The sequence below is a fragment of the Garra rufa genome, chromosome 22, assembly GCF_049309525.1.
Source record: "Garra rufa chromosome 22, GarRuf1.0, whole genome shotgun sequence".
Taxonomy (NCBI): Eukaryota; Metazoa; Chordata; class Actinopteri; order Cypriniformes; family Cyprinidae; genus Garra; species Garra rufa.
This window is the reverse complement of record NC_133382.1, coordinates 630,772-647,943: the sequence shown is the minus strand read 5'-3', so window position 1 is coordinate 647,943 and position 17,172 is coordinate 630,772. Positions and strand designations below refer to the sequence as shown.

General features: G+C 34.5%; 2 protein-coding genes across 3 annotated transcripts in view; one reads left to right on the top strand and one right to left on the bottom strand.

Annotated features, from left to right (window-relative positions):
* Positions 1-3,932: 3,932 nt before the first annotated feature.
* Positions 3,933-6,385, top strand: coa3a (cytochrome C oxidase assembly factor 3a). The gene is made up of 2 exons (XM_073828312.1): positions 3,933-4,167; positions 5,947-6,385. The coding sequence occupies exons 1-2, from the start codon at positions 3,963-3,965 to the stop codon at positions 6,048-6,050; spliced, it is 309 nt and encodes a 102-aa protein (XP_073684413.1). The 5' UTR covers positions 3,933-3,962; the 3' UTR covers positions 6,051-6,385.
* A 555-nt stretch (positions 6,386-6,940) lies between these two features.
* Positions 6,941-17,172, bottom strand: part of wnk4a (WNK lysine deficient protein kinase 4a) — a 74,609-nt gene continuing 64,377 nt past the window's right edge. For both annotated transcript variants that reach the window (XM_073828310.1, XM_073828311.1), the window contains exons 16-21: positions 15,713-16,485; positions 13,089-13,179; positions 11,053-11,599; positions 8,896-9,101; positions 8,509-8,612; positions 6,941-7,982 (exon numbers count right to left, since the gene is read on the bottom strand). In XM_073828310.1, the coding sequence (XP_073684411.1) occupies positions 7,980-7,982; positions 8,509-8,612; positions 8,896-9,101; positions 11,053-11,599; positions 13,089-13,179; positions 15,713-16,485 (1,724 nt within the window). In that variant the 3' untranslated portion in view covers positions 6,941-7,979. The remainder of the gene's footprint in view (positions 7,983-8,508; positions 8,613-8,895; positions 9,102-11,052; positions 11,600-13,088; positions 13,180-15,712; positions 16,486-17,172) is intronic.

The window sequence follows — 17,172 nt, the reverse complement described above, 5'->3', positions numbered from 1 at the left end:
CTTTTCTTTCAATGTATGTATTCAAGATTATTTTGGAAAGATGTTTCTAACTTTCTTTCTCGGATGTTTGGTTCTTTAATACATATAGAAATGTATGATGTTTTTTGGGGTTTTTTTTAATGCAAGATACTATTGATTCTAAAAGTATAATTTCATTTCTTACGCAATTATTTATTTTACTTGGAAAATATCATATTCATATTAAGAAATGGGCTAAAGCTAAGCCGAATTGTGAACAGTTTATTAAAGAAATTAAACAATTTGGAAAAGCTGAGAAAACCTATGATGCACTGTGATGTCGTTTTAATTTAATTAATTGAATATCCATTTTATGCAATTTTGTATTTTTGTATATCTGTATACCCTTTTTTTCTATTCTGTTGTGAGATGTATTTGTATTAATGTGTACATAATTGTTTAATATTTAAAAAAAAAGCAAGATTAAGAAAACATAAATGATTTTGGACAATTGGTTGAGAAGGGATTTATCTATTTTAGTCAGAATCTTACTGACCAAGGTTTAAGGTTTATCCAGATTCATTTTTCCTGGTCTTTCCTTGTTTGTTCAGGATTCTACTTGCAAAGAAATGAATAGATTATTGGTTAGTTTGTGTTGGAAAAATAAACACCACAATTTAAAAAGTAATTTGTTAGCTGGAAAGAAATCTGAAGGAGGTTTTGAAATGCTGGATTATGTAGATATGAATAATACTTTCAAGATTAATTGGATCAAAAAGTGTGTGATGGATCCTGAGTCAATATGGTTTTTCATTCCACATAATATTTTAAAGACGGTGGGTGGTCTAGATTTTCTTTGGACTTGTAACTTTTTGCCCTCTAAATTGCCCATAAAGTTGTCTAAATTCCATGAGCAAACACTCTTGGCATGGAAACTGTGCTTTGTGCATATTTTCTCTCCTCACAGAATGAAGATGTGGAATAATGAATTGATCACAGTTAAATGCACAAGTTTATTTTTTGAGAAATGGATGGATCACGGGTTAATCTACTCGACTCATTTATTTGATTCATCTTTAAGAATTTACTCTTATGACTCTTTTTTATCTAAATTCAACTTCCCCATGAAATGTAAAGAGTTTTCTGTTGTAATCAAAGCCATTCCCTCTGGTCTTGTTAATTTAATGTGCAGACTTCTTATAAAGTTGATAATAAAGATTGTATTTTCCTTATAAATGGTATAAGTGTATTTGATCAAAAATGTACTAACAATGATATAAGACAAGTCTTTCATGACAAGAGGCAAATTTGATTGGAATTCCATCCTAAGGGATTTTAATTGGAGAAAAGCTTGGCTGCTTCCTTACAAATTTTGTTTTTCAATCAAAGTAAGAGAAATTCACCTGAAGATTTTACACCAAATATATCCAACCAGTATGTTGTTCTCTGACTTTATGGATATTGGAAGAGAATGTTCTTTTTGTAACAGCTGTGAGGAGTCTTTATGTCATCTGTTTGTTGATTGCCAGAGTGAATCATTTTGGAAAGATTGCTTTTCTGTTTTGTTTTGTTTTGTTTTGTTTTTTTCAATCAAAATTAATCTAACGATAACACTGAATATGAAAGAAATTATTTGTTATTTTGAGAATGAATTGTGAAAATGTTCACAATTTTGTACATTTTATCATCTTGAATGGCAAATTTTTCATTCATAAGTGTAGATTGTCCAAATCTCCTCCTTCATATAAGGTTTTCTCTGACGAACTCACTCTTTTAATGAAGTCTCTACCTAAATAATACCTAAAATATTATGAATCTGTATTTGGCGTCTTGTGAAAGTCTTTTATTATGTTTTTGTTTTCGTTCTTTAACCATCTTTGGAGCCTCTGTTTTTGATGCCTGTTTTCTGAAACTATGTTGTTTACATGTTCTATAATAAAGAAAAAAAAAAGAAAAGAAAAAAAAACTGTTGTGCTGCATATTTTTTCTAAATACATTTTTTTTTCAGAGTTGTGGCTATAGACCTCCAAATACAACATACTAGAATACAAGAACTACAACATCACCCCATCAACTGAAGTTATTCAATTTATTGTATTTCTATGTAATTGATCGAAATGACCAGCAGATGGCCGCAGTGATCTACATAATGATCACGATCAATGGGTCCAGATCAATTAAACATTATTCAAATGAAAAACATTTCTGCTTAGAGTCAAATACAGTAAATAAATCATAAAGCTACATCAACTTTAGCTGTAATTATTTCAAGTCTTTAAATGTATTTATAGTCAAATACACTAAATAAACAATAAAGCTACATGAAATTAAAATAATTTTACTCAATTGTTTTTGTCAAAACATTATTGTTTACATGTAAAGACTTAAATATATATATATATATGGGTCAAAGACAAAACAAATCAAATTAAATTGATAAAAGTGTGAATGCAAGTTAAATGGCTACTTTCATTTTTCAATTAACTTAATTTTTTAAAAAGAAATTATCATACTACATTATTTTATATCAATATTTTTAAACAATTAAACACTTGCTGACCATTTTTTAAGGATCTATAGTGAAATACACAAAAATAATTATAAAGCTTATACATTTGTATAACTCTTTAAATGTATTTATATAAATGCACCATGCCAATAAATAATAAAGTTACATGAAATTACATTAAAATTTGTATAACTCTTTAAATGTATTTATGGTAAAATACACTAAATAAACAATACAGCTACATGAAATTTAGTTATAATTTTGTATAACTCTTTAAATGTATTTATAGCAAAATACAATAAATAAATAAATAATGCTACATGAATTTAAGTTATCATTTTTATAACATTTTGAAATGTATTTATATAAATACACAATATAAATAAATAAGTAAATAAATAAAGCTACATGAAATTAAGTTAAAATTTGTATAAGTATTTAAATGTATTTATAGCAAAATACATTAAATAAATAAATAATGATACATGAATTTAAGTTATCATTTTTATAACTTTTTAAATGTATTTATATAAATAGAAATATAAATAAATCAATCAATAAATAAAGCTTTATGAAATTAAGTTAAAATTTGTACAGCTCTTTAAATGTATTTATAGCAAAATACACAAAAAATAATTAAATAAAGCTACACGAAATGTAGTTGTAATTTGTACAACTTTTTAAATGTATTTATAGCAAAATACAATAAATATATAAATAATGCTACATGAATTTAAGTTATAATTTTTATAACTTTTGAAATGTATTTATGGTAAAATACAATAAATAAATAATAAAGCTACATGAAATTTAGTTGTAATTTGTACAACTTTTTAAATGTATTTATAGCAAAATACAATAAATATATAAATAAATAATGATGCATGAATTTAAGTTATCATTTTTCTAACTATTTAAATGTATTTATATAAATAGAAATAGAAATAAATCAATCAATCAATAAAGCTATATGAAATTAAGTTAAAATGTGCACAGCTCTTTAAATGTATTTATAGCAAAATACAATAAATAAATAAATAATGCTACATGAATTTAAGTTATCATTTTTCTAACTATTTAAATGTATTTCAGAAAGAGAATGAGCTTTATTGTCAGGTGAGGAATTAGTTGTAGTGACTGAAGCTCCTCAGTGCAACAGAATGACAGTCACAAGACAACACTCAGATAATACACTAATAATAATATACAAATATACAAAATAGACAAAGTGCAATGTAGCAAGACACAATATTCAAAATAAACTATTTACTATGTACACGTATATTAGATGCAAATGTGAAATCTATAGTACAAATAAACAAACAATAAATAAAGCTAGATGTAACCTGTCATCAGATTATTCTACTGTACATCTCTCGACTCTGACCTTGGACTAAAGCCTTATCAAACCAAAGAGGGACGAGCTGCGCATCAGCGACGCAGCGTTGGTTCGCAAAGTAAGGTCGCGTTGCGTCACGAAAACAGCGGTTCAAAGATGGCGGACAAGAGGAGTCAAGGAGAGCCCAAACCTGAGGCTCAGTTTGCAAAGAGAATAGACCCCGCAAAAGCAGAGCTGACCAGAGAACAGCTGCAGTTCATCCGACAAGTGGAGCTGGCGCAGTGGAAGAAGAAATCAGCCAAACTCAGGGGAAGAAACGTGGCGACAGGACTCGCGATAGGAGCTGTGGTTCTCGGAATCTGTATCCTTTCCAGCTCTCACACACAAATATAACATTTAGAGTAAGACTTATTCATCTGAGGAGCTGACTGATGATGATCTGCGCAGATATGAGCATTTATACTGAGATATATGGCGTTATTACACGATCAGCTAAAGTGCTGATGTCATGATGACTGATCAACACCTGTCACAGAATTAGGAGGATAACAGAAATTAATATACTTTTGTTTGCTTGTTTTCAGAATATTTCTGACATTGGACTACAAAAACCAGTCTTTTTCAATTGATAGCGTCACAATATTGAGTTACTCCCCGAAAAAGTTACTTTGTTACTTTTTATGCAAAGTAATGCGTTTTGTTACTTTTGCGTTACTTTTTAAATCTGGGCAGGGCTTTCGTGTGTGGTTTTAATATAAAAAGTAGTATTTTTGTCAAATGTAAAAACCTTTTCACAGCAAACACCTCAGGCTTAGAGAAAAGTAGACTGACGTCTGTACAGTAGACCGCAGAACAACAAATGACAACTCTTCAGGAATAAAAAAAGAAAATCAATGTTAGATTATCTTAAGGCATTTTTGCAGACATTCCTTTTTAAAGTAAAAGTAGTATCACATTTTTTCAAACTGAGCCACATTTACTTTTTGACCAATGAAAGTGTACATTTTAACGATTTACTCCTGGAGCCATATTTGAATTCCAATATCTCTGGAGCTGAATCTCATTGGGCGTTAAAAATAAAGATGCCAAAAGTAAAGTTTGTTGAGACCCTAAATCTAAAGGGACATTATGATATCGTTAATCCTTCTTGAGTTATATTTACGCAAACTTTGGAAAAAGAATATTTATGTCACTCAGACTGGTGTGTTCAATGCAGTTGTTTTGACAGAAAGAAATGAGAAACATCTCTAGTTTTAACATTATTTGTTCTTCGGATGTTCCTCTTTAAAATTAAATAGGTATCATATTTTTTTCAAACTGACCCACATTTAGTTTTTGACCAATGAAAAAGTGTACATCTTAACAATTTACTCTTGGAGCCATATTCGAATTCCAGTATCTCTGGAGCTGAATCTCATTGGGCGTTAAAAATAAAGATGCCAAAAGTAAAGTTTGTTGAGACCCAAAATCTGAAAGGACATTAAGATATCTTTAATACTTCTCGAGCTGCAGGCATGCAAACCTTGGTGAAAAAGTGCTGTTTCGCCATTTTTGAATGTTCAGCATTGGCACATAAAGCGCCAGAGTTTACTAGTAGAACTACCAATCTCTGTGTACAAATAACATTGTGATAGTGCATCATTTTCACCCCCCTGTAACTTGATTCTGAATCCCAGCTGAACATTTTCCTTTTGACCTCCCTCTACAAAATAGTGGATTACTCAGTAAATATTCATCCATGACATTTAATATTTTGGCTTTCATCACTATACACATCTATCTTTCTTCAAAAGATATATTAGCAAAATCCAAAAAAAAAAATTGAGACATGGAATACCCAAATATGAATAACCAGGTATATGTCAAAGCAGAATTAAAGAGACATTAAAAATGTCATGTGCTCTTTCTCAAGTTGTTCCAAACCTGTATGAGTTGCTTTCTTCCTTCTGTTGAACACAAAGATGTTTTTTAAGACAGTTGCTGGTAGCCATTGACTTCCATAGTATTGGGAAAAATATTGTCTACCAGCAACGTTCTTCAAAATATCTTTTGTGTTTTGCATGACAGAATGTTTGAGTGTGAATTCTCCTCATGCTGTAAAGATATGTTGACATTATTTGCCTTCACCAGTCGTCCACAGATGGCTACACTTTCTACTCCGTATCCCAAGAGAGAATCATGGATGAAATCGATGAAGAGGCCAAAGCTGTGAAACTACAGACTCCAAAGACTGGAGCCAATTGAACAGACTGAACTTTATCTTCAGGAAGTGTCTGCACTGACAGGAACATGACTCCAGTAGATGGCGCCACATCCATTCAAACAACCAGAGACTCCAGGTTTAACCAAGACCAGAAGAAATACTTGGTTTGCCAAGAGCAGCTCTACATGATTACTATAAAAACATCAGTGGAGTCATGGAAGCTGAATGTCATAATAGTCCCTCTTATACTATGAATACCTGCTACATCTTGCTTTGAGTGCAAATATATAATCAGAGTTTCAAGATACATAATCTGTATTTCAAGATGGTTTATGTTTGTTTGTTTTTTATGAACAATAAAAAAGTGTGAATAATGCTGCAGTGTCCAAAATGATTTCTCAACTCGGTCATCTGTATGTATGTATATATATATATATATATAGTCTTTAATGTACAAATCTGATTTAGAGCATACTACATAGTCATCATGAGAGAGAGAGAGAGAGAGAGAGAAGGCACAACATGGAAGTGTTGCATTGAACATCAAAGCGATCAGAATAAAAATCAATCTAAAACACGTCGGCTGTGTTTGTGTCTGCACATATAACAGCATTCATACGATTCTTCACAGTTTATAACAAACCATGAATGGAAGTTCTAGGGTTGTCATATTAAAGATTTGAAACGATGGGAAGATGCAATACATCAGGAAAGAAACCCATTTATACAACATTATTCCTGCTCGCTCATATTCTGAATCCCTCTTTAACGTCATGCAGGTTGGTGTGTCTCATAAGTTAATTAGAAAATAAACAGTGATTTCACCACAAAAAAAAATTACAGAAAGCATACATGTTGATATTTGAGAAAAAGCAGAACATTCTGTTATATTGCGATGGAGATAATAAATGCACTTTTATTGACTGCCCTCTGTAAACATCAGCAATCTATCATTTATTAATGACAGATATACTGTCCCAGAGGGCTTTGAGCCTCATGTCAAAGTGCAGTGTGCGTTTACGTCCGTCTTCAACTTTATGGCTAATACTCGCTTTGACCTTTGGTGCAATTAATACATTCAAGAAATAGTTCATTCACCCTCAGGCCATCAGACTCTTCTGGAGGAAGCGTTATTATACATTATGGACTTGATAGAAACATCTTGATACATTTGTTTCATCTTTTTCGTCTCAAGATGTTAACTGATGGACTGGAGTGGTGTGGATTATTGTCTTATTCTGACGGCACCCATTCACTCCAGAGGATTCATTGGTGAGACAGTGATGGAGTGAGACATTTCTACAAATCTGATGAAGAAACAACCTCATCCTAATCATGGATGAGCACATTTTCAGCACATTGTTGGGTGATCTATTCCTTTAACATTTCCATATGGAGTCAGACTGATAAAAGACAATAATATATATATATATTTAAATGTACATACATAGACTTTAAGGTTTGCACCTCGACAGATGAAAATCTCAAAGCTGGCATAATCAATGCAAAAATAATATATTTATCCCACCCACCCAAAATCTGTGCATCATTGTTTTTATTCACATTTGGACTATAAAAGAAAGTCTTCAGAGTTGGTGATGATCTGGAGTTTGTACAGCGCAGAACAGAAACAGCAGGACATCTGACGTCCAGTTGCGGACTGTTATTTCAGATGTTCAGCAGGTCCAGGCGGTTTTCAGAAAGTGCAAAGAGACTCGGAGAGAACGTCACAGCATCATCAAACAAACAGCAGAGTCCTGCCAAACCATTGGCTCTTCACAGAATCAAGCTGATTTAATTCAGAAACGCCTCGTGAGAGCAGCGCATTGTTAGGAAACTGTACATTATATTACAACGCTCAGGCTGTGGGTCTGTGTCTGTTGTGGAGGCTTTGGTGCGGTCAGAGCAGTCATGAACAGATGAGGTAGTCTGATGATGAACACAGTCCCAAACAACCAGCCTCTGGATTCTTACTGATGGGGAAACACAAGAGAGAAACGTCTGAATGCAACAGCCGATTCATGCATTGATCTGATTTAACACAGTTTGTTCATGCACCTGTCAACTTTGAGATTTGAGGCTTTTTTATGTCAAATAAAGTATTTGAGATTAAAAAGTAGATAAATTGTACTTTTTTTAGAAAATAAGCAATCGTTTCGCTAGATAAGACCCTTCTTCTTCGTCTGAGATCGTTTAGAGATCTTTGAAGCTGCTTTTTTAACCTTCAATCCGTTGAGCACCATTGAAATCCACTATATGGAGAAAAATCCCGAAATGTTTTCCTAAAAAAAACGTAATTTCTTTGCGACTAAAGAAAGAAAGACATGAACATCTTGGATGACGTGCGAGTGAGTAAATTATCAGGAATTTTTTATTCTGGAACTGTAGTGATCCTTTTAGACAGGTCTGATTTAATATCTCAGATTTAAGCTTCAACAGCAAAAACACTGTTAAACCTGGTGCTGAATGTAATGCCTAGTAAAAGCAGAAGAATCGTACCATTCTGGTGAAATCAGCAGCGAAAGTCACTCCTTTCGTGGGCCGTGAACTGTCCTGGGAACTGCTGCTACTGTCGCCGCTCAGGGAGTTTTTCCTCATGATCCCTGTGGACCAATCACAGCACAGCATTTAATGATTAAATTGTGTATTCAGCCTCATCTGAAACCACGTCTATGGCTCTGTACTGAAGTGGGTTAATGTGCTGAACATAAAGGCGACATCTGAAGGATCATAGGCATAAAAGCTGCTCCAAAAGGTAGGCGATGTGATTAAACTGACTGCTAATAAAAGGCTAAAAGCTGCCTGTGTAGGTGGCAGACAGCTAGGAAGTCCACTAGATATGCTGATTATGGTTCATAAATCTGGAAACATAAAACTCAGTTTAACCTGTTAAAGGCAGAATGTCGACTCTCTGCAGGCTGTTTCTGCGAGACGACGGGAAGTTTCCTCCTTTAGACAGCCGGCGCTGGCGACTGGAGAGCATTGCGGCTGGAGACACGATACAGGGAGGAGGAACCTTCCCCATTCTGGAGTACAGCTCCTCGATCTCCTGCTTCTGCAGCGCCTGCAGAGACTGAACCTCACACAGATGCCTGACAGAGACACAACAAACAAACAGAGTTGAGCAGGGTTGCCAGATCTGACAAACTAAACTACACCCATGACAAATCACAAATAGACCAAAACTACACACAAAACCAGTCTTAAGTAGCACAGCTATCATTTTTATTATGCCAAAAATCCTTAGGATATTAAGATCATGTTCCATGAAGATATTTTTGAATTTCCCAAATACCCTAAATACATCAAAATTAAATGTTTGATTAGTAATATGCATTGCTAAGAACATCTTTTGGACAACTTTAAAGGCTATTTTCTCAATACTGCACCCTCAGATTCCAGATTTTCAAATAATTGTTTCTCAGCCAAATATTGTCCTATCCCAACAAACCATGCATTTTATACAACTTATTTATTCAGCTTTCAGATGATGTATAAATCTCAATTTTACCCTTATGATTGGTTTTGTGGTCCATGGAGTTTTCCTATGCATTATACTTAATTTCAGCTATATAGTTGTAATCATAAACACAGTTGTTTTCATAAAGGTGCTTCTCCCTCGAAAAAACTTTATCACTGGTTACATATAAAATGATGGTTTTATATGCAACCATCTTTTATATGCAAAATGACGGTCAAACCATTAACCCTCAGCAGGTGCCTGCAGGAAAACCACAGACTTGGCAACCCTGATTTGGTGAGAAATACAATAAAATACAGTGCACTTTCTTACTCGCACTCTTAAAACTTTTAAGAGTTTAACACTTTTCACACTCTTAAAAATACAGCTTCTAGAGCGATGTTCATCAAATAACCTTTAACTGAACAGGTCTTTAAAAGAACCATTGGCAACATCAAGCATTATAAAGGTCTTCATAAATGATGTTGCAAAGCATTATATCTTTTTATAAATAACTGTAATCAAAATGTATTATATTTCTAGATTCCTTGAGATCATAAAATGCATTATAAGGTGCAATAAAACACATAATTAATGCATTAAAATACTTACTAAACAAATAAAAAATCTTACTTTTAATTAAAAAAAAATAGTGCAATGGAAAGATTCAAGGTCCTTCATGCAACCATCAATGCCAACAAAGACCTTTATTTTCAAGATTGTGGAACAACCATTTTTGGTTCCTTGAGGAATCTTTTAATGAAAAGTTTCAAAAAGAACCATCTTTTTCTCACACTCTCAGAAAACAAGTACAAAAGTTGTCAAATAATATACTTCCATACCTTATTAAGCACTAAAGCTGCATGTTACCACCCTAAAGGTACACTTTAAAAAAACAATTTGTTGAGTCAAGTTAAATTAATTTGTTACCAAGCTGCCTTAAAATTGTAAGTTTAGACAGCTAAAAAAAAGTTTAGTCAACTTGAAATGTTAAGTTTTACTAAGAGACAACTTCTTTTTTTTAATTGAACTCAAATATCTAAGGCAGCCGGGTAACAAATACCACTTTCAAGTTTAACAAACCTAATTGTTTGTTAAGTCAACTCGAATGTCTAAGTACGACTTAACATTTTAAGTTGACTAAACTCATTTGAGTTGACTGAACTTAAATTATAAGGCAACTAATTATTTTAAGTTTACTCAATAACTTTTTTACAGTTCTGCCTAAAAATTTTAAGTTGAATCAACTCAAATATTTAAGTTGTCACTTAGTACAACTTAACATTTCAAGTTGACTAAACTTATTTGTGTTGACTGAACTTAAAATTATAAGGCAACTAATTATTTTAAGTTGACTCAACAAATTGTTTTTTACAGTGTACACATTAGTACCAATAGTGTATTGTAATACCTAAATGGTTCACATTAGTATTTTTTAAAAGGGGACCCTTAGCTCCTAGTCTTTGGACCTTTTTTTTCTGAGTGAGAGTTTAGTGTGGAGTTTAATGTTCTATAGATCTTAAGGTTTGTTTATTGAACTACTGATGCTAATGGAGTGCAGAAGAGCTCTGGAGGTGTCTTACTTCTCTCTCAGCTCCTGTAGCTCCCCCCACATCTCCTCATCCTCGCTCTCTGATTCGTCGCTGCTCAGGTAGGAGGAGCTGCGTGTGTAGGTCATCCAGAGGTTATGCAGCGGAGTGGCGAACGGAGGGCTGCTTGTGTTTCCTTCCCGCACCCTTCCCTCCACGTCCACAGAAAACCCACTGTCCACCGATGTCCCCATGAGAGTCGGCCCGCAATCCGCTCTGCGTCCCTTCTTCCTCCGGTACTTTTTTTCCACGGGGGTCTCTTCTTCTTCATCATCATCATCATCAACATCCTGCTCATCGATCTGTCCCTGTCGGTCTTCTTCCTGATCGTTCTGTGTCTCGGGCCGATCAGCAGAACTCAATAAATCCTCACGGGAAGGAAGAACCGAGAGGTTTTGTCGGTTTTCCGCTGGATTCTGATCCAGTGTTTTGATGTGATTATCCGGAGGGATGGCAGGTGGAGTTTGAGCAGGTGTGTTTTCAGGAATCTCTTTACTGGGGGAAACTTGAAAACGGCCCACAGTTACTGTAGACTTTGGCTCTGAGACACAGAAAAGGTGAAGAGTGAACATTCATGTAAATCTGAAAATGAAACAATTGACATCAAGCATCATAATACTCTTGAATGTGTTTGTACACAGACAGCAGGCAGTATTTAGTGTACACTAGGGGTGAGACAAATATATACACTGAAAAAAATGGCTTATCTCACATAGTAGTTTTGTTTCTAGTCAAAATATCTGCAATTTCTGAAATTAAGATGCATTTACTAGATAAGCAAAATGATGTAAGATATTTAGTCTTGTTTTATGCAAAATGCACTTGACGAAATGCACGAAACAAGAAAAAATATCTGCCAGTGGGGTAAGTAAAATATTCATTCATTACAAGAGTATTTTACTAACCCCACTGGCAGATCATTTGACTAGTTTTAAGCAAAATGCACTTAGTTTAGTTTTTCCCTCTGGAAACAAGACTAAAAATCTTATGTCATCTAGTAAATGCATCTTAATTTTTGCAGTGTAGAGAAAAATAGTATTTTATTCAATTAAAAAACACAAAATGCATGTGCATTTTAATATAAAATTGTATTTTATTAAATTAAACTTCTATTTTAATGAATTATATGCTGTAATAAATGTGTAAACTAAAGCTGCATGATTCTGGATAAATTGAAAAGCAGTTTTTTAAAGTAAATTGGAGACCACGATTCTCTCATGATTCTGAAGAAAAAAAGACTAGAAATCTAAACAAAATAACGTAATTTAAACATCTTTTAAAAATAAATTCAAACCAAATTTTTAAAAAATGATGGAGTCAGTGTCTCAATTAATAAAGACTTATTTTCACTACTGGAATCTCCTGAATGAATGATTCAATGATAAATACTTTTTTAAATGTGCGGTTTGCCAGCTCCTGGCAGAAGAGAATAAGCGTTACAATATATTACAAGTGTTAAGATACTTTAGTTTTGATCGCTACTGAAGACAATAAGTGTTTATACTGAACTATAAACTTTTATCCCAGTACTTCTGTTATTTAAATGTATCTAACACAGAAATAATATCATAATGTGCTTGAAAAGACTGTTTCACATGTAAGCGTCAGTGGAGCGTGAGCAGCGCCATGTGAACCGATGTCATTCAGGAATAAGATTGAATGGGTGTTTACATGCAGATTTCCATATTTTAACGATTAATTGAGCAGCTCTAATGTAAACACTGCGAGACACACTGGATCTGGCGAGATCTCCTCACATCCCTAGTTATACGCTATACATCTTTTACTATTCCACTCTGAACACAGCCAGCATTGCTCCGCTTTCAGGGACACATAAAATCTGTGTAGCATGGAACAAGAAGTGTTTGGTTGTGCAAGACCTCCACAGAATGTTTAATAGGTGTCCGCAAAGCTTTAGTGGCGCTCCATTATAAAAGCAGATTATGTAAGACGAGAGGCAGGTAGTGCGTAAGTGTAGGTTGCATAAGCGCGTGTAAATGTGTCTCTGTGTTTTGGGGTCAATATCTTACCAGATGCTGAGGAGTTTTCTTGGCACCGTGACGCTCTGGTAGTCTCTAGCGCGGCCAGGGGGGACGATGATCGAGGACTGGATGACGACAGCTTAGAGAGAACACAAGAGCGTTTAATTCAACCATACTTCCACATCTGGTTTTCATAACCGAGGATGAGCACATTCAGTGTCAGCCGTTGACATTCAGGCACATAAAACACATTCAGAACAACTGCCAATGCAATGGAAACAAACACAGAACACTGCAAGGCTAAACATTTATTCCATGTCACCAGTATCATATCATGATTTAGGTCTGGGCGCATCACTGGTTCCATGACGGCTGGGAATCATTTATCATGTACACACACTTTTGTGATTCTATATTTAATAAAAAATGCATTATATGTGACCCTGGTCCACAAAAGATGACACACCATCTGCTTTCTATTGGTGTATGGTTTGTTAGGATAGGACAATATTTGGCTGAGATACAACTATTTGACAATCTAAAATCTGAGGGTGCAAAAAAATCGAAATATTGAGAAAATCACCTTATAGTTGTTTAAATGTTCTTAGCAATGCATATTACTAATCAAAACTGAGTTTTGATATATTTACTGTAGGTAATTTACTAAATATCTTCATGGAACATGATCTTAATATCCTAAAAAAAAAAAAAAAAGCAATGTATTTTTGGCTACTGATACTAATATACCCGTGCTACTTAAGCCTGGTTTTGTGCTCCAGGGTCACATATATCACAGTTTGCTGGAAATGATGGAGTAATAACTTTATAAAATATAAAGTGATTATTTATAAATAAATATTTTAGGAAACTAGGATATTAAAAATATTTAATTATTTTTTATGATTAAATAAAAAATAACATTTCAATTAAATTTAAATTAAATATCATAAATGCATTGTTTAAGAAAAAACAAAGAAAAAAGATAAATGCTTATTATTCATGACCCTGGAGCACAAAACCAGTCTTATATTTGTAGCAAAAGCCAAAAATACATCATATTTTTTCTTTTATGCCAAAATCATTAGGATATTAAGTAAAGATTGTGTTCCATGAAGATATTTTGTAAATTTCCTACCGTAAATATATCAAAACGTAACTTTAAAGGCAATTTTCTCAATATTTAGACTTTTTTGTGGTCTTGGGTCATGTTTATTAATATTTAATATAAATATTATTATTGTTTTACTAATTTTTTATACTTTTACAAAGTATTGCCATTCAAAATATAATATGCATTTTCCTGAAATGTGGATTGCTTATTTTTTTTCACGCCATACAACATGCCTATCCTTGAAACTTTAAAGTTACTTTGGTAGCAGTGATTGCTCAGACTGTTTTTGGGAAGGAAATAAGGCTGCATGATTTGGAGGTAAATATTTAATTGCGATTTTTCCGACGTGATTTAAAATGTGAAGAAAAAAAATCAAAGTTTGCTCAGCTTGTTTATAGGGCTGCACGATGTGGCCAGAAAAAGTATATAAAGTAACCGAATATATAAATATGACCATGCAATAATTATAACAATTCATTTCATTCAGAATAATTCTTAATAAATCTTCAATTTCAAATTGTAAACCATCAATCTTTTATTTTAGGCAGAAAACCACAGGGAGCACTTGTAGCTTCTCTCTTGTTGACAAAAGCTGGTTTAGAAGCTCTGCTCATTACATGTTTAGGAGATGATTGACACATGCAGCGTTCCCAAATGCACATTAAATTGACCCAAACGCAGAACAGATGCAGAGTTGCGGAGTCTGGAGAAGCATTTATTGCAAACCAAACCAAACCCCTCCGAACAGCTGAAAACTAGATCACGAGCTGCTCACGTGCAAAAGAACACAGTGTTGCGCTTCACTTAGAAACACACCTATATCTGTTTAACCAATTCACTCTTTGCCAATTTACATTGGTTTTAGGGATGCACCGAAATGAAAAGTCTTGGCCGAAGCTGACTAAAAATAAACACTGGGTCGAAAGCCGAAGGCGGATTACCGGACACATTTTTTCGTGTTTTTCTCTTTTTTTTTTTCATCATTGCATAAATTAAATAGCCAATATTTGCTTTTTAGAGTTTCGTCTTGCTTTTCAAAGACAAAAATCAATTACAAAACAACAATTTAAAAATATTTATTTTTACACTAAACATTTGTAACATTCTAGTAGACATTATAGCCTACCAACAAACCACAATTTAAATTAAAATTAATAAGTTAAATAACAAAATGATATTCTTTGGCCATTTTTAAGAGCCCCTTCTTGAATCAGGCATGTGTTTTAATGCACAAATAAATGCAGCCTTGCTGAGCAAAGGAGAATATTAGAATAAATGTATTAATAGAGCTGTTGAATGATTGTTAGCATTATTTTTCTCTAACTTTTTTATTTTATTACACAGAACCACAGTAAAATGACAATACTAACATTTCTGAATGTTGTCTTTTATTTAGTGGTAAACCCACACGAAGAGCTCAGTCCTAGTTTTTGCTTTTTTTGCTATTTTTGACCAAATAATTTTCGTTGCCAAACATTCGGTGCATCCCTAATTGGTTTTATTTCCAAGAATCACGCAGCCCTAAAATTAAAACCAACGATGGGCACAAAGTGAAGCTTACTCTGATATCAGGACTCGCTCGTGAGGAAGACGACTGTCCCGATGAAGAGCCGGGGCTGCTCCGCTGCTCTAGTAGGTGTCTGGGGAAAGCCGGTCTGTATCCGTGAGGATATTCCTTGGAGGACAGCATTCCCTCTTGAGAAAGCGCAGATGGCGTGTGTTGGCCGGATGAGGAGACGCTGCTGCTGGAAGCAGATGTTGGAGTCGCTCTGGAAGGAGGAGACATGAGCGTCTCCCGAAACTGGGAATCCACGCTCTGGTAATACTCGGCCATCCCGGGGTTATACGCCGCCTCCGGCGGGACAGGTGCGGGATACTGAGGCGCGTACATGGGAGGATAAGCGGTCTGGTACCCCGGCATGGCCTGAACCAGAGTGGGCGCGGGCATGAAGGACTGAGCCATGCTCATGGCCATAGACAGAACATTGGCCAGAGAGAACAGCGGCTGTGTGTGAGGAGGCCACATGGCCGGAGCGGGGGACAGCAGGTTCATGTCCGAACCGGGACTGGAGACGTCCGAGCTGAGGGGACTCGGGGAGCCCGGAACAGATGAAGGGGTGGAGTGGGAGTAGGTGGGGTGGCTGTGGATGCGGGACAGGGGTGTGTGGGCGGGTTTGGGGGAGGACGGGTGAGGCGGGTACGGGAAGGGGAAGTGTGTGCCCGTGTTCACGTATGAGGGGACGTACTGCTGCACCTGAGGTAGTTTGGAATGAGGCATCCTGGGATCAGGAGGATAGACTGACGCTGGCGGGATGTGATGAGGACGAGGAGAACCTGGGAAATGATGAAGAACAGGAGACATTAGACTGGATTAGAGTGAGATTTTGAAAATCAAGCTGCTGTTGCTGCTGTGTGGTGGAGATATTATACGAACAAAAATAACATCATCAACTCAAATTAAAACGGACATATAAATTCATACAAGTTATACAATTTAACAAACAAAAACAAAAAGCTAACTATTAACTAACAAAAATAGACAAAAACACAACAACATCAGAAATCACAAAACCAGTCATAAAGGTTCATTTTTTTTTAAATTGAGATTTACACATCATCTGCTGCCTGTTGATGTATGGTTTGTTAGGATGGGACAATATTTGGTTGAGATACAACTATTTAATAAAAAAAAAATCTAAATATTGAGAAAATCGCCTTTAAAGTTGTCCAAATGAAGTTCTTAGCCATGCATATTACTCAACAATTAAGTTTTGATATCTTTACGGTAGGAAATGTAACAAATATCTTCATGGAACATGATCTTTGCTTAATATCCTAATGATTGTGACCCATTTGATGTATTGTTAGATATTGCTACAAATATATCTGTGCTACTTAAGACTTTCTGGTCCAGGGTCAACATTTTAAATGTTAATGTTAAACTATAAAAAAAAATAAAACTAAAATAATGAAAAACTATAACAGTATCTCACTGATACAAAAATAGCACTGCTGTGTGGC